Below are 26,498 nucleotides of genomic sequence, written 5' to 3' on the forward strand. Positions count from 1 at the left end.
TATACAGTATAAGGTCTCACAGTACAGCAACTCTTCTGTATTGACTGTTTGGCATACAACGTAATAAACAACACAACTACTTTTAGCCTGGTATCCTGTTATATTCACTCCAGATCAGACTCAGTGCAAACATGCTTCATATTTTCATATCATCTTAGTTTTTAATGACATTGTTAAATGCACAGACTGGTGTGGGCAGTGTTTTTACACAGCTACATTTTCCAAAGTCCTCTTTCTTGGAAATCTGTTTTCTTTTTTTTTAAATCAAAGCCTAAATTCAATGTACCAAGTTTTAAAGAGCTTACAGAGCTATTTTTCAAAAATAACATACACCCAGAAACTGACGTGTTGTTGAGCTCTGTGACAGCTGCACACAGAAACATATTCATAAAACGCTTGCTTTGCATTCCATGTGAATCATGTTCAGGGATTTGTGGGAAGAGTGGAAATACTTGGCGTTACGCTGGCTGGTCGTTTAGGCATGACAGGTTGGGCATTAAGATGTAGGTTCAGTGCACCGCCGCCGCTGGTCTGGGAGACAGAGTGGTGATCTTTGTGTTGTGTTTAACACACTGTAGCACAAACCTGGACATGTGACACTGCTTTTAAAACCAAACGTGTTTCTAAAAGCTCAGACTAATGCTGTACAATCCTAGAAAAGCACCCAGGGCCACTAAGTAATGTTTCTCTCAGAGTTTCAAACTCTGCTGAGGAGTGTGAATGAGCTCTTTGATGAGACTGAGGGCAGGGCTGGCGGCGGTTGTAGTGATGAGGGAGGGTCCGGTCAAACTGTGGCGCTAACTGCAGCTCTTTGTGATGCCTTTAGGGCCTCTGCAGGATCTGAGAGGTCACTGGTGACCCTGACAGAGCTGTGAGCGCACATGTATGACCTTCTGACCCTCAGGGGAGAAGTGAAAGAAAGAGGTCTGTGGGGGTTAAAGACGGTGCAGTGTGGGAGGCACGTTGAAGCGGGGCGTTTGGCAGTCCGAAATAAAAAGTCACTCTCACAAAGAATTTAAAGGAAGATAATCTCAGTGACAAAGATTAAGGTTTAATTAATAATCTCCAGATTATCACTTTGTGCTCAAACAATCACCCATCATGATGGGAGAAATACACAGATGATGCATTAAATAAGTTGCTCAAGTACCTGCACCCACAGTCCTCCATCTTTTAGATTACAGAACTGGGTATGGTGAACTGTGTGCTATTTTGCATTTTTACTGCTGGAGCAGACAAATGGGTTCAGTAGACGTTCAGCTGTTAAAGTGAATGTTAGGTGTTAATTTTAAAAAGTGGCATTTTGTGGAGTTTTTTTTCTATCACATGTCACAAACCTTCCTATTCAAGAAGAACAATAAAAAAAAAAAAAAAGAAATATTTAAAAAGGCAGCGTGCAACATAAATTTATGCACAAAGGAGAGACCTGGAAATTAAATATGGTTAATTTTGAAGGAGCAATATGTCTATGACAAAATGGAAATGGTGTCTCATCAAGATGATCAAAGATAAATAGAGACTTCATTGAACTCAGTCCAATCATCCAAACACGTTGCAGCTGCCAAGAAAACAACCCATTTATTCAAGACCTGAAGATTTCCTACATTACAAGAGCTGGCGTATCATATTAGTCTCAATACTGAGACAGGATAAAACTGTATATTTGAAAACTGGCAGAACAGTGAGATGACAGTAATGCGTACAAGGTTTGAACTTTTGACATTCAAAATAATAACATTAAAACTATTTCTTTAAGTAAATCACCAATGATTTTAGCCATTTTCCTGTTGATTCAACTCAGTGCACTCTGATAGATGAGGCCACATTTTTATTATGAATAAGGAGAGATACTTTGTTATTCTTACCACAGTATCATATAGTGTTGCTTAACACTGGAATTTCATTAAAAGCTGTAAAAACTGTTAGTGATGTCCCAGGTAAACTGAGCAGCTACTTTTTATTCACATTAGTCACTTAAGAAACATAAACTTTGCAGACAGTTTCAAGATAAAAAGCGGAGCTGCAAAGCTTTAAGTATAAAACATATACAGGTCAGTGTTGGTGCCTGGACTTTATTATACTACTTATCTTCTTTACCTCTTGCACACTAATGCAGTGCAAACGAGTGCAATTTAATGTCAATGCTGGGACTGTTAGCTACCAAAACCTGAATTTGAGCATGAATGCCCTTTTGAAATATACATTTCCTCACTTAAGGCTGTAGATCTGTTACTTCTGACATGGAAAGGTGTTCCTTGGCAGTAATCTCTTATAATCTGCCAGTAAAAGTTTTATCTACAGCATGCTCATAAGACAGACCATAATACCACTTAGAGCAATAAACCTCCCCCTTCATACAGCTTCTCATACATCTGTGTTTTCCTCAATCTGAGCTGAAAGGAAAAACCATGAACAAAAAGACAGCAACATTTTTGACTGGCACCACTGCAGATACGCGGTGATGGGGGAAAGTTGGTTTTGGCTGCCGTAAACTGTTACAGTGAAAGACAATACCCGAGTCGGTGTAAATGAACGCTGTTATCACCAGTCGTGTTTGATGTTAAGTACAAACAGTCAGAAAAAGTGACTCATATCAGCCCGACACTCCTTTTCCAACGAGAAGCACAGAAAACATCCTGGTAGCACACAGTAAAGTACCAGCCACAAATAATGAGGTTAATTCCAGAGACCAAAGTCATGGCCAACGTGGTACCTGTAACTAAACAGCTAGTATAAAACAAAAATGTAATTTATCAGCTGAAAAGTGCTCTCAGCTTTCTTTCATGCAGGGAGCAAATTTACTACATTTAGTGTCAGAGCTGAGCGCACTCACAGTTTCAAGGGCTTGGTCAATTAAAAGACTTATGGTGAGGCCTGATCCAGGACTCTGTTACAGAGAAAAGCCTCAAAAAGGATTTGAGTTCAAAACAATAGTGCTCTCCGGTGGCAGCAAAGAAAAGGTGCAGCACATAGCTCCATCATCAGGAAGCGCACTGAAAGCATGCAATACCACACTTAAACACCAGAGTCTACCACATGGCAAGATTTAGCCACGTCCTTGCTTCACCCCACTAAAGTGACACCAACCTGTAACTGAGACATAAAACAACTCCATAAAATAAAAACTCTCTCTGGTGCTGATTAACTGCAGCAATAGTCATCAGCTGAATCCAGTTTCTCTTTTGGTGCATCAATATACTCCACAGGCTGAACTCTTACATATGCTAAATACTTTACATAAAAATGCCACAGAGTAAAGTCTATGGATTTATCGCAGACTGGAGTGAAGCGAATCCCTGCTTGTTGAAATTTTAATCCTTAAATCATTATTATGTGCTACATATGGGTCCTTTTAAATCCTCTAGGCAGACTTTCAAGTTGATCAAATTAAAGCTAGTTTTAATGTAATTACTGTATTAATTACAGTATAATACTGTTATTTACACAAAATGACTACTACGCTACGTACTACTACTACATTTAATTTAATATATGAATACTTAACCAGCTTCACTAAACCAGGATGAAGTTTGTCTAAACAATCTGTCACTTTATGAGCATGTGTTGTTTTTCATTTTGCCTCTACAGATGGAAATGACATATTAAAAGTGTACTGTTTGTGAGGGCTTATGGCATCCAAATGTCATATTAGAAAAGGAAGAAGAACTGTGTGAGCATGCTTTTAATTCTGTGCACAAGTTCAACTAGTGAGGAAACTCAAGCAAACGTACAATTTGTTGGGAGAGGTGGTCAGTAAGAGCTTTGGAGCTTTTGCAATGCAGATTCATCTGTGACTCAAGGTGCGTTTTAAGTTCACTTGTTGAAGTAACCATCCTGTTTTCTTTGCACAAGTTCAGTAAAGAATGAGAATTAAACCAAATATGCTTTACTTGAATTAACAGAGTAAATAATAACCACTCTTCCATAAGCAAGAAACAAATGCAGTGCGGACATTAAAAATAGGAATGACTGCGTGACAAGTAATACAATTAATGTGTTAGTTTAGTTGTATCTCACACAAATATGTTTATGCATAACATTCAACAATATCATATAGCAGATACAGTGCATATTGTTGTAAACTGTGTATGTCAATTTAAGATTATTATTTAGTTAAAGTTAGATTTAGGTTTTATACAAAGTGGAAATGAAAGTTCACCTGTAGCTCAAAACACAGTTTAACTGATCCTAGCTAGGTTTAATGGTTAGTTCAATCATGTTTTATAAGGTTTGAAATTGTCACACTAGCTGATTTAACTGACCTTGAGAAAACAAGTCAAGTTAACTCAACATGTTAAAACATGTTTAGTTACATATATTCAAGATATATTTTCTTTCCTGTTACATGTTCATGAAGAACCTTGAGCTGCACCATATGCATTACAAGGGAAATATCCAGGTTGCTCCTAGTACCTTTGTTTTCTTTTAAAGTGGCAGGGACTGTATTTAAGACTGCTCTTTATCAGGTTCAGCATTATTTTGAAATAAAATCATGAAAAGAAACTGTTTCACATTAAAGACATGGAGAAAGTCTGAAGAGTTTTAACTCAACAACATGTGACGGGAATTCATCTTGTTTAGTTTGTTTAAAACTTCATCTCATAACGAGTTGAGTGAACTTTCAGAAGTTCATTCATTCAAATTATCAAATTGCAAAATTTCAAATCAGAACAACTCATGTTTACATGTCAAAAGGTTCTGAAAAGTAGAATAAGATATTCTAAGTTGAATGAAAGTGAGATTAGTAAAACCTACATATCCACATTAAAAAGAAAAGCTCAGCTGAGTCCATTAAATTCTAGTATCATTAAACAGTTGAATTCTTCTAAAGGCATTTGAAGAGACAACATAACATGCAGATAATTGAATTGCTTTTGTATTTTCTCATAGTAGTTTACTCTTGACAATCCTCTGCACATTAATGATGACCCCAAATAGCTGTGATGAGATGAGCTCATTTGCAACTCAATGATACAAGCTTAGGATTTAAGAATTCATTACTTTGTTAATCAGCTACTGCAATTTATTACAGGGCTAAATGAAGCTATTAAAATAAAAGAACATAATTCTCTTACTTAGTTTTACAGTATTGCTCTGATTTCAGCAAGCTCGCAGCAGGAGTCCATTATAGGGCGAGAGTAACATTTTTCAAATATCACTGTAGGTCTTTTTATCATTATATTCAGAAATATTGAGATAGTAGACCCAAGTTTATGTGAAGTCTGTTTGGGTTTAGGGTGTCAGGATTGAGGCATGACAAGTTAACCAAGGTTTAATATGTCCATAACACAGTGATTGCTCCTACAAATTAAGAGACAAAGGTGTCAAACATGAGCACCGTCCTGTTGTCGTTCAGTCATTGTCCATGAAACAACCTGCATTTGGTTCATTTGTAATCTAATCTGAATCTGCATCGTGAACACGCTTATAGAAAGTATTTGATAAAAACTGTATGTTAGTGTTTGACTCCAAACCTGTTGCAGCAGTTTTATTTTGACAGCAGCGGCCGGAACAGCGCGGTGTGCGGTGTCTGACTTGACTCTGGTCCATCTGCGCTGTGCGGCTGGAAGGAGGAGGCAGGACGGAGATGAACAGTTCAGGACTCACATGGACTCAACTCTGTGTGTCCAGTTGTTGCATGCTTGCGCTCACTGGAGAGGTGTCTGGCATGGTGGTCTAACTTCCATCTCTGTTTTTACTCCATGTTTTTAAAAACTCAGCCCACTTTTCTCCCAGTTTAATTCAGGACTTGTGTGTTTTCTCTTGAACTTTTGGTGGAGTACACAAACCGGTGACTGCCTCGCTCTCGACCATGCCGCAAACTTCACGCGTTCACAGCTGAAGCCCGTTTTATGATGTTCTTTGAATTGTCTGAGGACGTAAGTTTTGCATTTATTTGCTCACGATGACTGACGACAGCAGAAGTGAACACAGAGCTGAAAGCGGGAAGGACTTGGAGAAACAGCTCCGCTTACGAGTGTGCGTCCTGAACGAGCTCCTCAAGACTGAGAGGGATTATGTTGGGACGCTAGAGTTTCTCTCGGTGAGTTTGATGATCACTTTAAATGTGGACAAGTTTGCTTTTTGCACAGGGATCAAACCTCAAAGCACTCAAACAAACAAACAAACAAACAAAACAACAGCCAGTCTGCTTAGTATGCAGGGTGCATCAGACCCCAGAGCAACAACTCGTCCACCTACATGTCAGGAACCTGTGCCCAGGGCCACTGCATGTTACTGTGACTGATATGAACAGAAGAATGAACTTTACTCAGTAGTCCTATGTGCACCCACTCCTCCGAGGGGGTTATTAACTTTTCAGATTGCTAGTGTGAAATTGTACAGTCACAAAGCTGCATGGCCACAGCTTTAGTTCTTGCACAGCCAGTGTGATGTTTAATCCCCCTCCCCTGCACTGGTAATATCTGATCAGATTGACATTTATGCTTTTTAAAGGCACCAGATCAACTTGTCTAACAGGCTTACATTGTGAATTGGCCACTTTGGATTTGACCAGTTTTTTCAGGATAGGAGGGGGTGACATAACTTCACATGTTAGATATAGGAAACTTACAACTAAACAAGTTATAGTGAAATCCATCAGGCTAAATTGTTCTGCATGTGCTGCTCTGTATCTTTATCTGAACTCACCATCTGTCTCATGTGCAGGCTGACAACTTATACTGTACATCATTACTATTCCATCCATATGATTACCCCACTTCCTCGGCATCACAGAAAATACAGGAAAGTGCAGTTCGCTACTGCCTCTGCCAGCTCCTAATAAAATCCAGAAGGGGATAGTTCTGCCAAGGATGGCACAGGTGGACTGCCACTGGAGCTGGCCCATCTCCAGCACACTGTGCGAAGCACTTGGTTGGATGGGATTTGCTGTAAGCTTAATTTCAAAGCATAAAATAATACCCAGCTAATACCCAAGACATTGTGGAAGGGAAACTGTGGAAATGTTCTCTATTTAAAAGAGGGGAGCGGTGAAAAGTTAAAAGCTGGAAATCAATCAATCAGTTACTCAGTCAGTCAAGCACTCATTAACCATCTGATTAGGCACTTAGGAATCATATGTTGAATCAGTAGGTGGGTTTGAATGGCTTCCACTGGATCTTCTCAGAAATATTAGTTGCTCAGTGCGATGGGAACTTTGTAGGGAAGTCAGGTCAAGGGGCCACTGTGTTGTATGTCATTAAGAGAGCTATTTCCCAGACCACATGTATGAATGTGGACACCCCCGACCCCCTCCCACTGCCCAGATGTTTCCAATGGACCACAAAGGGACCAAGGAGGAGACAGAGCTCTGTCTGGAATTTCTTAGAAGTGGCATCACTGCAGAAATGTAGGAGGCAGTTACATAAAGGGATGTGTCCTCTGTCCTGATTGACATTGGGGTTGGGAATGCGGCTACCCCTCCTTCATTCGCCCTGTAGTTCTGGCACTAGGATTCATTTTAGAAGTAACTATTCTCTAATCTGGCTGATAGAAACATCAAAGAGAGCTGTCTGAGAAAGATAGTTGTTGCTGGTTTATCTGTGTGTTCTAGCTGATGCAGGTAAATGATAATAGTATAAAGAAGCAAGAAAGTGAGAGATAAAGGGACCATTTCTGCAGTCTTAACATTTTAGAGTTCCTAGGAGCATCATGGAGGACACTCAGGATGATCGAAGACTGGTGAGAGGGGTCATATGGAAGACTTTCACACACAAATACAGCCTTGCTTCCCCCTCTTCCTCTACTCCCACTCTACAACCCACAACAAACCACACAAGTTTCTGTGTGTCTAGAGGTCAGAATGGAGGACAGCCTGCTCCCCCGTGCAGTTCCCTGGCTTATTCTAGGGACTCTGACTACCAGCAGGGAGATGGGATATTGCCAGAGGGGTGAAAGAGAAAAGTAGATATTTCCAGGAGGGAGAAGGGTAGGAGGTGGTGGTCTGTGTGAGTGGCTGGGCTTGGTGCCTTCTTTTGTAAACCATATTTCCTGGAGAAGGAATTCCTCCGAGGTTAGGAAATGCTGGGGAACAATAAGGCTTTGGGTAGCACTAGAGATTGTTGCAGCTGATTCGTGGGACCCAAATGCTATTCACCTCACACATACTTTACTATCAAGGTAGTGGAAAACAACACAGAGAACAAGGATGATTACAGCAGTTTGTCCCAGGACAGTCTGAACCTATTGTTTGGCTTCATCCACCGTGTTCTGGGAAAATATGCTGATTGCATCTTGCGAGCAGTATCAATATTTCTTTGGATTGAAGCTTCACCTTTCACACACCGTGTTCTGAACTTCCACAGTAGTGTGACAGTGACAGGGAAGCTCTCAGGAAGCCGACCGTAATGTCTCAGACCTTTTCTTACATAACGAACAATTCTAGCTAGAGATAGGAGGTCGGTGGGGGTGGTGTTTATCTTGGACGTTTGTGAGACTATTAAATAACAGTCATTCTTAGAAAGGACTCAGTCAGAAGAACAAATCGAGGCATAATGCACACAGTTAATGAGCAGTGCTGCAGTTTTTTAGTCAAATAAAATACTTTGATTAATGTCAGAAAACTCTTGAGGGACAACAATCAATAGATCTAATTCAAGAATTATTGTGTGGAGTTCATTTTATAAACAGTAATTGACCTTGTTATATTTCCTGGATCTTATGTGGACAATTTGTTGGACAACATGTTGGTGTTCAGGTTTTATTCAAAATAAAATCATCCATTACAGAAATATCTTTCCAAGTGACCCCAAACTTCTGAACGGTAGTGTGGGCTCATGCTGTTCCTTCTTGATTCTAACATGACCAGCGTGCAGATCGGAAAGAGGTCAGGTTGGGGAATGATGAGAGAGTTAATATCCTGCAGGCAGACGGCTGATGACTCTGCAGGTCATGACCTTTTGTTCCTACTCCTGTCTGTCATTTTGTTTGAAGTCTTCTGTAGACTTCATGCCAACATCCAGCTGTGTCAGTACATCCTGATTTGATGAAAACAAAATATGTAAACATACAGTAAATACTCACTTTGTGTGAGCGTTAAATATGATCTCGTCTCTGGTTTGCTCCACTCTGTATGTGTCTCTATGTCTTAAGGAAGGGAGAGGCGCTCCAGAGGAGGGGAGAGAGAGAAGTACACATCCCCAGGTTAAGATCTGAGGCAGTAGGGTGAAAGGTGAAAGGTTAAATAAGCTGATTACCAGATCATATATAATATGTCAGTAGGTCTTTTTTGTTGGAACTGGCGACTTAAGTAAAATAAACTGAACCATTAAAACTTTCCGATTTGGATTTTAGTAACAGCAAAAAGCTAATGTCAGTCGCCAAAAGTCAAACATGTTTATAGCTGTTGTCTAAGTGGGGGAGTAGGAAGGCGCTGGGTTATGCTGACTGTAGCAAAACTTGTTTATGTTAGTGTAATGAGACGCCATGTGATAAAGTCAGATTCTACTTACATCTATTTAAATAACTTTTTAAGTGCCAAATCAGATAAGATAGTGAATATTCAACATGCATGCTCACAGGATGTTGGTAAGCACAGTGGTTTTGAGGCTGAATCTAGAGGGCTTGCCAGTGGCGATTAACTGTTTTGTCTCTGATATTTTTTCACTTTGTGTCTACATTAAAGTTCACCATCAAGCTTGAGCTATTTGTTTCCTCATCACAGCAGACTCTTGAACATCTTAAAGAGACCACGTTAAATTCACGTCTGTCAGATTAATTGGAGTCAGTCAGCCTCTCCTCTCTGAGGATGCAGGCGCTTTGTTTCTTGTGTCTGTCCCCAGTGTGAGGTCCCTGAACTCATGAAGTAGCTCACTTGCATTTTAATTCCTTCCCTTTCTCTTAGAAACCCAGACAACAGCTCTTAACATTTCTGAGGCCTAAAACGCTGAAAGATCAGCTTTTTTACTCTTGCAAATGGGTATATTTTTATTTTTATTAAAGTACCAGTACACTGAACGAGTGGTCTGCATTTTATGTACCATGAATTCTGCACTTACTTTTACAGTCTGCATCCCTGTGAATGTGTTTTATCCATGTTTAGATGTACATTAGATTGTAATTTAGTGCCACAGACGTTTGTATGTGTAGATTCAGTAGCATTTTGTGGTATGTGTGCTTAAACCCTGTTTTTCACCAAATCTTAAAGTTAGATCTGCGTTTTAGTCGCACTGAGAATGAACAATTTAAACAGTCAGTACGATACTGCTTCAGCTTCCTGTCGAAAAGCACTGCTTTGGGAGCTTTATATTAACATTTCTTCTTAAAGAAAGTTGATTTCTTTTGCTAGAATAGTAATAGTTCCACATTTTAAGCTACATTAAACCACTTAACTTAGCAGAAAGACTGGAATCAAAATATGGGAGCAATACAGGTAAACTGTCATAAGAGAGTTGTTTTTGTATTAGATGTCAAAGATTGTATGAAAAACATCCTCATCCTCAGATGCTTTGCTCTGCCTGTGATGGGACATTTCTGTGCCTTTCTTCTCTTCAGACTGTTGCTGCAACTAGTTGAGGATTGTTAGTTTGGAAAAAACACATTTAGGTTTTCCTCTAGTCTAGTCTATGACTTCATCTGTTTGGTTGCCGTCGTGGACACCTTTATTCTGTCAGTGCTGAGCCCCTCTAGCAGGTTCTTACATTGGAGAGAGTTCTTGTTCTTTGTCCCAAAGAGCATTTTTCAAGCAGGATTTCCTTCCTTCCTGGCCCTCCCCGTCTTTACATTGTGCTGCATGTTTCCTGCTGCAACACACACACACACACACACACACACACGCACGCACACTCTCATACGCTCCCCCCACCTTTTCCACTGGTCCAGGGAAAGTAGAATTGTGCCACAAATGCCTACTTGGCAACACTGGGCTTCATACTTGATATGTCTGCAGTGACCCTTGCACTGAATTAATCGTGTGAATTCAGCTAAAGGAGCAGAGGTGGTTTCTGTCCCAGTGCCCCTCAGGAGAAGGCTGCCTGCGTTAGATACTTGTCAGGACCTTCATGGTGCAGCTGTCTGTTAATTTTCTACATTTAGTCTACAGTATGTCACGCGGATCCTTTTTGAAGTGCCCACTGAAATGTCTAGACAAGTTTGCATGTGGTTAAAACTCACACTTTCCACATTGTTTGTATTTCTAACCATCTTACATTTCTGGACACAGAATCCAAAGCTGTCCATCCAGACATAATGGGAAATTCCACTTCACTCCAAATTACTTAATTAAGCACATAATGGGATTTGCTATAGAAGCTCCGAGGACTGGACAAGTGTCTCTCTGTGTGGAAGCATGCTCTGACGTCAGACATCCTTTTCATAGTTGTCTGTTGTCGTTCTGTTTCCATTTTATTTTTAATTTGTCCCTGGCTCTTTGAAGCCAATGACTGGAGCGTGTATGAGGGATAGGCAATGAGTAATCCTCTACTCTCATTCACATTCTTTCTAGTCTGAAATGTATGTTGTGTGTTGTGCTTTAGACATGTCTGGAAGGATACTGTCCACTAACTCTTGTTACTGTCCTGTACCTTTCCTTTGACAGCAGAGCTGGAAAAGCCTCTGACTAAAGCTTCTCCGCTGTTTGACCAGCAGTCTGTGGAGAGGATGTGAGCTGCTCTCCGTGATGTTCAGCAGTTTGTTCAATATCCTCCTCTCCACAACCTGCTCCAAAGGTTCCAGTGAAGTCCCCCAGCACAGATAAAAATCAGCATTCACTTGTATTTATACGCCTGACTACCTGATAATGGCTGGCTGTTATGTGCTGCTGGGTAGGTACAGAGAGTGGATATTTCAAATACTTTCTCTTTGCTGGTATCAGCTGTAAAGGGCTGCTGACATAAGGTAGTGAAACTGGAGCATAACAGTAAAAGTTTGGGTTGTAAAACCAAAATAATTGTCTTAAAAGGGGTAAAAAAGAAACTGAAGGGTTGGGTGATAATTCTTGGAGTGGAGTCATCACTATAAGTGGTCCTTTTTAAATAACATAATCACGTCATTGTAAATGTGAAGATGCTGATCAGAGCAGCTTTAAAGTTACTGTTACCTTTTAAATACCCATAAAAAGCCGCTGAATTAATGTAATGGTTTAGGTTTTTGCTTCTTTGGAAGAAGAAGTGGGCTGCATAATGCTGAGGTCTGTACAGTGCTGATGCGCCAGTGTTGGCAGATGAAAAGCCGGCATGATGAGCAGAACCCTGGCAGGGAGGTCGGGTGTTTGCACAAATCTCCAGTCTAGTCTCCACAGTTGGGCTAGAGGACAGTAAGAGAGAAAGTGGCAGGGTAGTTGTTCAATTCTCTATTGATAGTGTCCAGTTCTGTCATGTGTGGGAGAGGCTGACAGTGCAGGTTAAGGTTTTTTTTCTTGCCTGTCCTGCTGCTGGGGGAATCACAGAGGGGATCCTGAAACAGTAATCTAATGAACTGTCTGAGTGTGACACAGCCACACGTCTGGAGTGTGCCACTGATTGGGAGATTGACAATTCAGCTCAGTCATCTTGTCGATTCTTACAGGGTGCAGATGTGTGGCTCTAATGGGAATTGCCAGCTATCAGTGGGCGATGGTTTGCTTGGCTGCACATGGAAGTTGGGGAAGCGTGGCAGACTTTGCCTCTAAAGACTAATTCTCATCTACTGCAGGGTAGTCACACTGCTTAATATCCAATTTCACAAGTCAGAGGATTCAAATATACTGAAGATGCCTCCATTTATAGTGCTGTTGTGGGTGAAATTGAACAGACCCAGAGCCTGTCAGGTATTCAGTTAAACTGACATGACCACAAACATCGTTTTATGCTCAATGTGCTCATTTCACTTCAGTATCAGACATGCGAGGAGCTCACCAGGAGTCAGATGCCGACATTGGACATGGACATATTCATTCGATAAATCGCTTCACTCCGGCTGTATATGAATAGCCCTGGGTGCCAGGGTCAGTGAAAGGACATGAATATCATCAAAGAGAGGATTTTTTTCTTTACTCTTTATAAAAAATAGTGAACTCTTAGAGCTGTATCAAAGCACATTTCTCAGTTGGTCCAACAAGCCTAGTTTTCCATGTATTCCACACAAAACAGGCGTTTCCTAAAACAATTAATTTACAAACGAGTTTCCAAGGACTATCTCTTATTGTGTTGAAAGAAGCCTCATCTACAGGATTTCAGTCACTCTGAGGAGTCTTCCTGTGCTCGTGCAGACAACCAGAAATTAAAAATGGCATTGAACGGCAGTGCTCTTTTTTTGTTCACTTGAATATCCTTAAATTGAGTACCTACTATGTTTTCAGTTACTGGTAATTAAAACTAAAGACCCTGCACTGAGCTGTGAAGATGAGCCTCATCCTAAGACGAGACATGTTAACATTCCTCACTTTATTTAAAGTTTAAGTTTCCTGTATACATTCCCGGTGGGGAGAAGGTTTTGAGAAAACTAGCCAGAGGTCTAACGAGATGGAAAGCCTAGGATGACTTCTGGAGGTGTCCTCAGGATCTGTTGAAACCAAGAGGAATGTGGTTTGTGGCAGAGAGTCAGTACAATGAGCCTTTTCTCTGTTTTCGGATGTTCCCCGGTGAGCACTCAGGATCAGACACCGACTCTGTCTCTTGTCAGTAGTTCTTAGGGGATGTTCAGTTTTTGCTCGCCCGGAGGTGCTCAGGGTGTGTACATAGGTGTGTGTACGAGAAGCCTCTGTGCAGGAGATTTAACCCTGTGATGTTGAATTCCGGTTTAAAAGCGGTTCCTTTGCACAGGAGGTATGATAAAGGCACCATTTCCTCTCTGCCGGGTTTTCGTATTAGGAAGGCCAAACAAAGCTGTCTTTTTTCCGCATCTTCCTTTCCCCACGTACTTCCTCTACATGTCTTTATTTGTTTATCGCATCTGCCTTTGCTCTTTTTTCTCTCTTTGGTTCTCTCATTCTCTTACCAGCACACACGGTTTGCCTGAGGGCGCAGAGCTGCTAACACACCTGTCACATGTTGTCTTTCTACTGTTATCACAGTGCTTTACTCTTCACCCTGCCGTCCCGGGGGACAGAGATGACAAAGTAGCACATACACACACACATATGCTCAGAAAGACAGTTACGTACGTTAATGAGCATGCCTTCACAGTCTAGTGATTCACTTTGTCATGTGGATGCTGTTTATTGAGTTTCCATCTCTGGCACTGAATGGCCTTTTTTGTTAATGAGTGGATTCTGTCACAGATGGTAGATTAGAGGACACTGAATTACCTGTGCATGCGTCTAGTGATCACATAACATAGTTTTCATAATATAGAGTAGAGAACATATTTATAACAGTACATATAGTAAATATAATGTGGTTGCCATCTTTCTAATTGTGACAACGGTGTTGGACAAAAGGAGCAGCTGTCCAGAAAAGTCTTGAGAAAGGCCGATCCATTCTTCTAGAGTTTGTACTGGTGACCAGTGCCAATGAACTCAAATGGGATCTTTTTCACTTGTGAGCAATAGATCCCACACTAAAATGGTTGAACACAACAACAAATGGCACAAGTTCTTAAAATTGTCATGATGGATTTGCTATTACATTTAAATTTGTTTTACTACTTTTAATTTCCGGGAGTGCAGCAGGAGAGCGTGTCCTACAGCTGAACCAGTCGAGCCTGTGCTCTGATCCAGTGATTTTAAGTTGAATACATAAACAGATGTTGGAGTGAGCGTTGTACTCGATTCAAACTCATTTCTGCATCATCGGAGCAGCTGGATAGTGTTTTGTTTTTTTTTTGTCAAAGAGTTTCAGTTGATTATTTTGCTATTTTAGCACTTTTCTCATCTCTGGGAGCAATTGGTATTCTCACCACTTCACATTCTGCAGGTTAACCACATAACCATGTTTTTTCTCCCCCTTGCGTTTTCTTATTTTCATTATCTCGTCTGCTTATTTCACATTGTCTTTAGTCCAACCACTTGCACTGGCTTGGCAAATATACTGTACACACACTTTATTTTGAAATGCAAGAATGTCCATCATTGTCCTCTTGTTATATCATTGATAGTTTACTTGTTTGAGGAAACAAGTGGCCTCTGTTTTTGCCAAACTCTTCTGGTGTGATTCATCTGTTTCATTCACAGTAATCAGTAATAAACATACAAAGGGGGAGGGGCTAGCTTTCCGCTGATTGTATCTTTCCAATCTGCTGGAGAGAGGCTGGGGGGGACAACATTGCATAATGTCCATTCACAAAGTTTCCTGAACTAGTTTGGTGCACACACTCTGTTGGCATGGAAACAGCCATCCAGCCTCTCTGACTCTCCTTTCCTGTATGAGAAAGTCCAGAGGATGGAGAGTGTAATTTCAGTCAACCAGCAAAAAAAAAAAACATATTCAGCAAATACACATTTGCAGCAAACTGCAGTTATTGAATGAGCCGTCGCTCCAGTTGGATTGAGGCGGTTTCCCACTCTGTCCGACTCTGCGCAGTTATAGTGAATCTGTCCTGGAGTGGTGTGTGAATTGGCCTGTCATGACTTGATGTCAGTTTTCTGATTTCAATTTTAGTTTGACAGCAAAGGTCAGGTTGTTATCACGTGTTTGCGTCCGGCTGTGCAGCTGTGATTTTCACAACTACTCCTTTGTAGCCCACAGCATGTGAGCGTGTGTTGATTAATGGCAGGTAGGGCCACATGCAGTGATTGGACTAATCTATTCATAACACCCATCTGCTGTGTAGAATAATGAAAACTATAATGGGATTTTAATGTGTAGTCCCTCCTCGGCCATCAGACTGACAATCAGGGTGATTATACCTGGGCCTCAGGGAACAAAATGACTTTCTTTTTATTTAGATATACATGTGGAAGCTTGTATTGTACAGTATTTCTGACAAGTACATGTAGAAACGTAAACAACGGCCTCTGCTTGTGATAGTTACCCTCTTAACCTCACGACCTAGAGGACAAAATGGAAATTCAATTGGTCATAAGAGAGGACGAATATAGCAACCGGCGAAGGATATTAAAAATGTTTTTCTTATAAATGAACTCCAAGAAACACAGACCTGTAGAAGGCTGCACTCAAAGCTTTGAAACACAGAACAGGTGCTCTCCTCTGTGATGTACAGTAATTAAGAGACAAACCACATGCTCCAATAACAGTGATTTACAACACTGCATTTTGATGACTCGTGAAATATTGAATATTAATGCAACACATGCAGGCTTTTGCAAATAAGTTGTGTATTTATGCTCCACTGTGTAGTCAGATACTGCACAACTAGAAATGGGCGCTGTTACTGTGTCCACCCTAATCCTTGTCCAAACACTCAGCTTCCCGTTCACTTTCCTTGGAGCTGTTCCAGGATTATTCTCCTAATCACATCAATAAGGCAGCCCTGGCTTTCTCTCACAGATCTACTGTCTCACCTGAATTGTTTAGACTTTCTGTGTGGTCGGATCTATTTTCTGCGGGGTGCACTTATCTTCAAAACTACATGAAAGATATTTTCAATTTTACACCTTCGTTTCTCCGTGACAAAAACAAACACAATCTTATCTTCCAGGTGATATCGCTTTTTTTTTTTTATAGCCGTACAGTCTGAGAGTCTCTGTACTCCAATGTGCTGTGTGTGGTTTTTCTTACACTCTTTGCTTCTGATAGCCATCTGCAGTGTATATCTTTTGCAGCAGATATATACAGCTGTACATATACAGTATAATTACACGTTTTGCAGATACAGAAAGAATTTCCTGTTTAATAGACACTTTATTATTAACACTCAAGTGATAGACTTCATAATGAGCCCATATTTGAAGCCACACATCAGTGATAGGAAGCTGTGTTTTGATGCAAATCAGCAGTACTTTTGCTCAACTATCGGTCCTATACTGTAAGCCCTGTCAGGCTTCTGCGAGGGCCTGTTGGAGTCTGCTCTCTGTTTGTACATATTAGACTTGCTAATCAGATGCTAATGCTTGTGAGTGGCAGAGTAGCGAGGCAAGGCAGCTACAGAATGGTAATCAGCGTGGAGTTGGCCTACAACAAAGAGACTGATTATTTAAGCCCCCTTTTCCAACCACAAACTCACAAGCATTCGTTTGCGCAGCTTCATTTGATGCTGATACAATGTGATTAAGATGACTTCAGTAATTTTTCATTTGAACTTCCTTTTTCTTAGCTCCGAGATTTTTACCACTGATCAAGTTCCACCACCTTTCCATCTGTTCCCAATTAATCGAGTTAGACTTCTCAGCCACTCGCTTAGATCTCGGTGTCATGGTACAATTCTTGGCCTGTCTGTTCATTAGAGGAAGCTATTTACAAACTTTGTGGTTATATTATCTTAGCCTGCTCAGGTCACGCTGCTTGCACGCTGTGTGGCTGCACTGGGTAACAGATGGTGTTATGGTCCTCAGTGGGGCAGTAAATGATGCTCATGGTTAGGGTCAACTGCAAAGACAGACGTAGCGTCTTGCTGCAGTAACTGTGACACAGCATTTCAGTGTCTAACTTCACCATGTTAGTGCTTAGGGAGTCGCTCTTGGTGGTTGTGGTGCTACATTATAAAATCATCATCAACATGCTTTCTCCTGATTTGTTTTTCCATGTCTGAATATTTTGTATTGCACCACTGTCTCTGTGCCTATTATGTTGTCTGTCATTTTGTGGGTTTTTTAGTGTGATCTGTGACAGACCCTTAATAAAGTCACAAATTGAGTTTTGACAGCCCTGCTGAATTCTGGGAACTGGTTTTGTTATGATGGACACAGTTGGAGTCAAACTGTTGGGTAATCAAACCCCTCTCTTTTCTTTCATTTGGTTAATATACCCTCATCGTCCTGAATCTTACAGTGTTTTAGCAGACAGGTATGACACAATAGAATCTACGTTTTAGACATGCTTTGTTTGTACTCTTACACACTATTCGTGTTTTTTGCTTCCTTTCATTTTGCTTGAGTTGCTGCCGTTAATGCAATTTGGAGGATGAAAAAAATGAGTTGTGTGACATGGGATAATGAATACAAATCTTGTTAAGACAAAACTGTGTGTGATGGTATGCCAAGGACATTTTTTTCTACTGCTTAACATGTCCTCATTCAGATTTGACAGCAGTATGAGCACTGGGGACTGTGGTGGTGTTATTTAAAATCAAATTTGATGAGGCTAAAATTCATCATTTCATTCCTACTTTATATTTAATAAAAGTTTAGATTTTTTTTAAGCCTTTCTCTGGATTTCATCATAGCTTCCCCGAAGTGAAGAGCCTTACAGGCATCAATCAAAATCAAAGTGTGATGCCACTAATTTGTTTTCCCCAGAGCTCTCCACTGAAGACAGATTCCTGTCTGCTAAACTGTATTCCAGGCGCTGCACACACAAACCCATAAAGATTCTCGTCTAGTACCTGTTGATGGATGTTTTCTTCTTTAAAATCTCTCTATCAGGCAGAACTCAGAAAATGATTAATGCCTCTTTAGTCACATTTTAGGAATACATTCAAAGCACACCTCCTTAATTTGCCACTCTCAGAAAGTGCCCTGAAGCATTAAATGGGCTGTTGAGGGCTTGTGCAGTGAAGCAGCCTGGGAACGAACATCTTCTGGGATTGAAGAAAGTAAGAGCACTTTCTGTCCATTTCAGCTCACTTACTGATGGCCTCTTCAACTTGCATCTCCAGCCACTTAACACTGCCTTTGAAAATACCATGCACTGCTATTATTATGCCTTTTTCATCCAGTGCAAAGATTGTGTTTCGTGTGTATCAGGTGTCCGTTGTGATGCTTCACAATTGGCTCTGGCAGCCAAGTGTTGCAGCTGCACAAAAAGCCACAAAGCCAGTCTTGGTCTGTTTGGTCTGTTAAAGGTACAAGCGATCGTTTCCCAGAATGCAATCTAATCCTGGGGCCTGTTAAAAAGTATTAACTGTTGCTTTCCTTTTCTGCTTCCAGGTGTTTCTACATCGTCTCAACCAGTATGCAGCAACCAAAATTGACAAGAACATCACAGAGGAAACGGTTAAGGTGAGATTCAGTGTGTGAGGTATGGCTCTGCATATTTTAGATTGGAAAAATATCAAGGGCTATCGAATTTTACTACAACACTGCACTCAATTCCTATTGCCGTACAACCTTATCCATGAAGGGACGGAAATGACACTGGAAACTGAATAAAGTGGCTCCCTTGTTTAGCGTGCTCTTTCAACCTAAAATAGCTGAGTTCTGAATGGAGAAAGAAATGGTGGGCGATGCAGGAAGCAGCTGTAAATATAATCTATTTATAAATGATTGCAGCTGGAGGATAATAAAGGGTGCTCTCTCACAGTGGGAGTGTGTCTTTCTCAGTGAGTTTACTTACTCTTGAAGGTAAACACACATTCAGTAGATATCTGCTGCACGTCCCGTGTTTTGGAATATGTCTACCCATGCTATGTTTTGTTTGGGAACATGCTGTACAGAGAGGATTTTAGATAACGGGGGTCACTGGTCGGCAACAAGCTGTGATGTCACCGGAGCAGCTTGATGACATTAAGTCCTCGATTTATAACTGAAGATTTTCTTCCTTAATGTCACCACAAAAGTGACATAAAAGTAGACAGAAGTCAGCAGCACATTAAGACAAAGCTGCCCTGTAACAGGCTGTGAAAGTGTGAAACCCTTTTTAGCATCTCTTTGATAATATTTCTAAAAGAGAGAACTGACTCAGGACAATCTAAGAAACTACATCTGAAGGAAAAAAAATACACATTGTATCCATGATGGTCCAATGTCTTTATGTGATTTCTATCTCACAGGTTTTATTTTCCAACATCGAGGAGATTCTTGCTCTTCACAAAGACTTTCTGTCCATGGTGGAAGAGCTGCTGCAGCCTGACCCTCACGCTCACCACGAAATCGGGCGTTGCTTCTTGCACTTCGTAAGGACCATGCTCATGCTGAATGTCATCTCCCCACCTTTAATTGTCATGTCACCATCTTGTCCAAGCTCTAACAGCTCCCTTGCATGTTCAGTGGAGCCTGTAATCTAAACAAGTATTCTCCTACTTTACCAGCTGTACTCTTCATGTACTCCTGAAAATGATAAAACATACTCTGTGCTGTCGATTCATCTCTCTGCAATGAGATCTGATCTCTGATCTCTGATATACATGGCCTGCTCTCACTAGCATGTTTTTTTGATGCAGAGCCTTGAGGCACACTGGCATGCGATAGGTTTCTGGTCTAATAACTCTTACCGTCCTCCTGTGGGGCTTTAGGCGACTTCTCTGCCAGTGACAGTGAGCCACAGTTGAGGCAGGTGAATTCAAGATGATTTAGACAGACAGATGCTATTGAGACGATGACAACATTGAGAAAAGTTGTGGCTTCTCAAATCACGTCGGCCTTCTTCCTCTTGAAGAAGAGCCTAGTGTACAGTTAATCTAGTAATCGTTTAATCCCTGATTTTACAGTTATATACCTGATGTCTGTCCACATCTTCAGCTTCGTCCTCAGAGGTAGAGCTAGAGCAGCACGATTGAAGACTGTGCATTGTTTTTGCTTGTCTGTACTGACTTTGTAGTGTTGTGATTTAGAGGCTCCGAGGTCCTCGTCCTGCTGTTGCCTCTCAATGACAATGGAGTATGAATATCATGAGTATAGCTCTGGCAGAAAGTTGTCAGTCATATGGCTGTGAGGCAGATGACAGGATATGATTGAAGCTCCCTATACACACTATACATTATGTATTTCATGATGGAGAGAAGCGTGTGGAGAAGAATATATACCCACTATGACTTCTATAATTCATCTGTCTACTCTGTGCTCTGTTTATATCTTCTTTTCTCCTCCTTTCCTTTATGTCTTTGGTTAGCACTTCTGTCTTCTTTATTACCTTTGTTGCTTTTTGGCTTATCTTATGTTTGTAATTTCTATCTTTTCTACAACTCGTGCATCCTTCTTACCTCGTCTTTCTTTGGCTCTTACAGAGGAGCCGCTTCCAGATTTATGATGAATACTGTGGGAATCATGAAAAGGCCCAGAGGCTGCTGCTGGAGCTTAACAAGATCAGGAGTGTTCGGACATGTTTACTGGTGAGAAGGGGCTCTACATGCACACATAAAGTAGATGTTTTGAGATACTTTCAGTTGCTTACATACCGTAAACATGCTGAAATACTGTAGGTACGATCAAATCTCAAAAGATACATCATTAAGTATGAGCATCACATAAGTTATGCTCAAACAAATAAGGTCTTTTCCTGTCACACATCATGACGTTTCCCACGCAAAAAAAATCATTTAAGCCAACTTATATTTAAAAGTTGATTCTATTTCTTGCTCTATGTGTGGTGGATGTTGGATGTTAAGTTGCCTTTTACTTGAGAAGTAGCTTCCAACATGTTTGTGATGCCATGCCCATGTGTATGTGCACATCTTTAAGCTTTAATGCGATCTCAGTCACTCTTTCCTTGTACTGTCAACCTCTGCACATGGAGACAGAGGTCATTCTGACCACAAGACGGACAACATACACAGTGAGTGCATAAAAATATGCGCTCTGCAGGGAGCTTTTATTGTGGATCAGTGATTTTATAGATTTCCAAGTAGGGTCATGAGAGACATGTGAAAACATACTAACACACACATACACACATAAAAACACACAGTCGCCCATACATGGACGGTGTAAAACTGTGTTCCAGTGTGTCTAACAGCTGATGTAACTCTGACTGATGTGTGGGTGGACTCCCTCTTCCTGCCCCGACACTCTGAGAGACTTCTGCTTCCACAGGGGAGCATCATGTTGCCAGAACAAAAGATGACTCCATCCCCTCTGCTAGCTTGCTAAACTGTGTGAGAACATGTGTTTGTGTTCGCAGGGAGAGGTTAGAATTGCTCAAACTTGTTTTTACTTGATGATGTTTACAATGTTTTTCCTTAGTTTGTATTCCCCCCCCCCATAAGCTTTGACAGCTTATAATGCTAGTCCCTCTCACCCCTTTGTCTCAGAGTGGTATACACTTGTATCATTACACGCCATCACTCCTTATGTTTTAAGACGCCTATAAAAATAGAGCTCTTTGAAATTGAGATCTACAGCAGAGTTATACACCCAAGAGAGCCACAGTATGACCGCAGACTTACTTGTATTGTTTGGCTGGTTCTGCGGTGAAGCATATGACCTTTTCTTAGATCGTAATTGATGGAGTGAGAAACGAAAGACACACACATGCACATACTATACACACATCACACAAGTGTGGTTGCAGCACCTCTACGTCTGATTTACTGTTCACGTGTGTCTTTAATCTAAGAAGCCAGAGGAATCAAAGGTATTAATTGACTTTGATTTAATGGGGTCTTTATAGCTTTGACCTTTTGAGGACATAGCCTTCCATCAGGGCCATTGAGGTCTTGTGTTACCTCTAACCTCAAGTTGACCATATGCTAATAGGTCTCAGGTCACCTCCTGGGTCCTGCGGTGACCAGGGTGGGTATATCAACTAACCTACACTAAACCTTTGGCCCACGGACTGCCATAAAAACTGGATTGGTTTTTACTCTGTAATTCAACACCTCGTCTAAATTTCAGGTGAGAAGTATGTCAGAGTGAAAATTAGCATCTGACCTCATAACGTATGGTATGTCACATGTAGGTAAGGTCATTTAGAGCCACTGAAGGTGGAGTTTGACTCTAAATTTATACTGGGACAGGCAGAACCACACTGCCAAATTATATATTATAAAAGTATTTATGGCTGAAAAAAGTTATTAGTAACTGAAGTTGTCAAATTAATGCAATGAATATTTCATTCTGAATTAGAAAAGTAACATTAAATGGTAATGTAGTACGTGGATAACTATACTTAGTTACTTAACATCTCTGTTCGCAATTATATTTAATTCACTTTAACAGCTAAAATCTAAAAAAAAAAAAGGTCGGACGATTTGTTGAAGATTCTCAGTCGTCCAGGTGATTTATCTGGACGTTGAGATATGGCAAGTGGACTTCCTTCTTGTTAGGTTTAAATGTTTTATTATTATTATTATTATTATTATTAACTACTATTATTTGGCAACTTGTGTCATATAGTTTATTGGTTTATTTTAGATTAAGCATTAGAGCGTCACAGAACCACCTGTGCTGTAGTTTAGTAGTCTTATTAAACCTCCATTCTCTCTATCCAGAACTGCATGTTGCTGGGAGGCAGAAAAAACACAGAGGTCCCACTGGAGGGTTACCTGGTGGCCCCTATTCAGAGGATCTGCAAATACCCATTGCTGCTCAGAGTGAGTATGGTCTTGTGCTTGCTAACCATGTATTATGGAGATACCACACCCTTGTGCCACCTCTGCAGGGCACTTCTTTTCATCCACCACCACCTAGTCATTAGTTAGGGCTGTCCTGTCTTATTCACATCAACCTCTCCCTCACTAATGAAACACTGGCCTCATATTCTGACACATCCTTGCTTTAGTTCCCGGGCAAAACCACACTGTAGGAATAACACAAGACCTATGATCACCTACCCTGCCCAGATGTGCCATCAGAAATATTTACTGGACTCATTCATACCTGCACTTTCAGATGTTAGTTTTGAAATTTCCATTTCCCAAAGTGAAAGGCAAGACAAATCAAGTGCACTTTCAAAGCCTTCAGTTGGAGTTGGTGATCTGAGCTGTCCCATCTCATTCATCTTGTTATTATGTATTAATTCTAAGCTATTTTCTAAGCAGCCACCAACACGGATACAGGGATGTAATAATAATAAAGGGGTAATCTGATGCCATTAGAGGTCTTTCAGGTGTCTGGGCCTCCTTCTTTCTGTAAGACGACACAGATCTTCTGTGCATCAGTGACTGTATATATACCTAGAACAGTGTAAATCAGCTCTGTAGTGATGAAACACAGTGTTTAGTTTCTTTACTGTAGATAGGTATTGTGTTTCCCAGACCATAGAATACAGTAGCAGAGTTTTTAACTACTATAAGATGAAGGAATGTAAAGTGGCTATGAAAACAATATTTCTTAATGCTTTTTATGTTTTTGACATTATAATTAGTGGCCAGGTTCACTGCATATTTGAGTTGATCATGAGTCGGCGTGCCTACATTAGCACATACCATTTGTTGCACATACCCAGGAGCTGCTGAAGAGGACGCCTAAGAAGCACAACGACTATGCCCTGGTGCAAGAGTCTCTCCAGGTGATGAAGGCGGTGTGCTCCAGCATCAATGAAGCCAAGAGGCAGATGGAGAAGTTAGAAATGTTGGAGGAATGGCAGTCCCATATTGAGGGCTGGGAGGTGGGTCTCAACTAACTGTGTACACTATGTTTAATGATTTAATTTTCAGTAAGTTCAACAAATGGCTGTATTGACCTTTAGCTGTGTGTGAGTTTGTGTCGCCTTTAACTCTCAGCTGCGATTCCTCCAGCCAAAGCTCAAAGTCATGATTTATTTAAAGCTTCTTAGCCATATGCCAGTAATTCAATAAGAATTCCAAGTGGCGTGACTTTTGTAGCCTTAGGAGCTTTTTTTGTTCTTTCCGGGAACAATTACTCGTATTCACAATGGTCAAATTCCTTCCGCCTGGATGAACCTGTAGTTAAATGCTTTTGAGTGACCTGTGCAATCACTAAGAAGACTGCACTTCTTGGTCTGGAGGGTTGATAAGTGGTCAGTAGGCCTAGAGGTGTTTTGAAAATAGAAAACAGAGGTAGGTATGGTGTTGGCATGTATTTGAAATTGACCTGGTGTCATTAAAATAGGGCCTACAGGCTTCCTGGACACATGCAGACAAACAGACACTGCTAGCATTTATGCAGATCCTGTCTTAGACAAAGTGTTGTTACTGGATGGAAACCAGGCTTTCAAGCCCAAATATGAGTAAGACAAGAAATGGCAGAGTGTGAAAAGACTTCCTTTCATGTGACCAAGATGTTCTGTTTTAGTGTCACTGACAACATTGGAGTGTTTTAATTTTAGCCAGACATTTAGCTGGGTCCCAATGATTTTACAGTCAAATATACTACAGAAACATAAATACATAAACCAAAAATAAACAGGTTTTACTATATACTGTACAACATACACTGTGTACACAAAAATCTAAAAATAAAATTATACGAATGAGGCTTAGAGGTGGGTGGGGTGACATCTCGTTCTTGTCATGCTGGCTCTAGCCCCTCTGTGGTTTCTCCTCCTCGCTTTTATTAATTGTACACATTAGCTCATTCCTGAGTGCTGCACGCCAGACTCTGCAGCTCTAAACGAGATGGAAGTAAGGAGGGAGAAAAAGAGGGGAAAAAATGAACAGGAAATGGAAAAAATGAGAAAGATGAATGATGGTTGCATCTTGCATGTCTGTGTGGGTGTTTTGAAATGATGGAAGGATGAGGAGTGATTGTTAGAGCTGCTGTTTTTCCACTCCTGCTCCTCTGCCCGGGCTGATTGCTTGTTAGGGCTGACCTCCTCCACAGCTGGGCATCCTGGCAGGTTCACCTCGCGTGGGAGAGACAGGGCGATGGCCCTCCGTGGTCACCATGGTGATGACTGCCAGCATTTATTGGGACAGCCATTGCCAGTTGGTTTGTGTTGCAGATGTCTGTGTTTTGTCACTGTGTACCATAGAAATACTGTAGGTTTCGTTTATTGAGACCACAGGGTAGTAGTTTCCAGCTGTTTTTCACTTCACATTTTAGTGATTAAATTTTATTAATGTTCTTAACATTTACTCAAGTTGTAGAGTTTGCTTGATTTGGTCTCTACTTTAAAGAATTTGAGTTGGGTTCTCTCATCTCTCCAGCTAATTCACAAGTACCACTTCAGAGTTCAGTACAAACCTTTCAACCATACTTTTCCCCTAATTAATGGCATATCCTGTGCTGTCATTCCCATTTTTATCCTCTTCTGTAGTTATGTCTGGTAGTTGTCTGCCTGTAAAAATAGAGTTGTAATTTAGATGAAACAGATGACTGAGGGTTTAAAGTGTTGCTCAAGCTCTAGACTGAACACACCATCTGCAGCGCTTTGGCTTGCAACAAGACTGATGTGAAGAGTGATAGAAAAGTGCTGCAGAGAAAGAGGAAAAAATAAAACAAGGCAGCACCTAAAGAGGTAATGGAGCAAAAGGGTCCTGCTAAAGGCATATGAAGAGCAAAGAGGAAGCGTTGGCTCTTCCATTAAGGTGAGGCAGCGCTACAGTCCGGGCTAATGTGATGTTGCAGTTGGTTCCTTTAAATGACCAAGGCAAGTCTGGTGTGCACACACGGACTGGCTGCAAATTAGTTTAACATCTGGTCATGGGCTGGGGAGTTAAAAGGGCCTTGAAGAGTGAGAGAATTAAAAAAAAAAGTGTTGAGGAAGAAATGAAAGAGGAATAGACTGGGAAATCAAGAAGATGGGGAGAGAAGTGAGAGATGATCAGCAGACAGGAAGGGAGGAGAAGAAGAATTGAAAAGGCTGAGGAGAGAAAGAAGGAAAAGGCGGGATAGGTTTTGGCCCGCTGATGTCTCCAGCTAAGCAGGAAATGCTTAGCACATTTTCCAGCTCTGTGCGCATAGGAGT

General features: G+C 40.9%; 1 protein-coding gene across 2 annotated transcripts in view; it reads left to right on the top strand.

The window, feature by feature from the left end:
* The first annotated feature begins 5,587 nt into the window (after positions 1–5,587).
* prex2 (phosphatidylinositol-3,4,5-trisphosphate-dependent Rac exchange factor 2) overlaps positions 5,588–26,498 on the top strand; it is an 80,018-nt gene continuing 59,107 nt past the window's right edge. For both annotated transcript variants that reach the window (XM_026363746.1, XM_026363745.1), the window contains exons 1-6: positions 5,588–6,043; positions 18,902–18,973; positions 19,744–19,866; positions 20,917–21,021; positions 23,119–23,220; positions 24,075–24,236. In XM_026363746.1, the coding sequence (XP_026219531.1) occupies positions 5,906–6,043; positions 18,902–18,973; positions 19,744–19,866; positions 20,917–21,021; positions 23,119–23,220; positions 24,075–24,236 (702 nt within the window). In that variant the 5' untranslated portion in view covers positions 5,588–5,905. The remainder of the gene's footprint in view (positions 6,044–18,901; positions 18,974–19,743; positions 19,867–20,916; positions 21,022–23,118; positions 23,221–24,074; positions 24,237–26,498) is intronic.

Source organism: Anabas testudineus, chromosome 2 (assembly GCF_900324465.2).
Source record: "Anabas testudineus chromosome 2, fAnaTes1.2, whole genome shotgun sequence".
NCBI classification, from domain to species: Eukaryota; Metazoa; Chordata; class Actinopteri; order Anabantiformes; family Anabantidae; genus Anabas; species Anabas testudineus.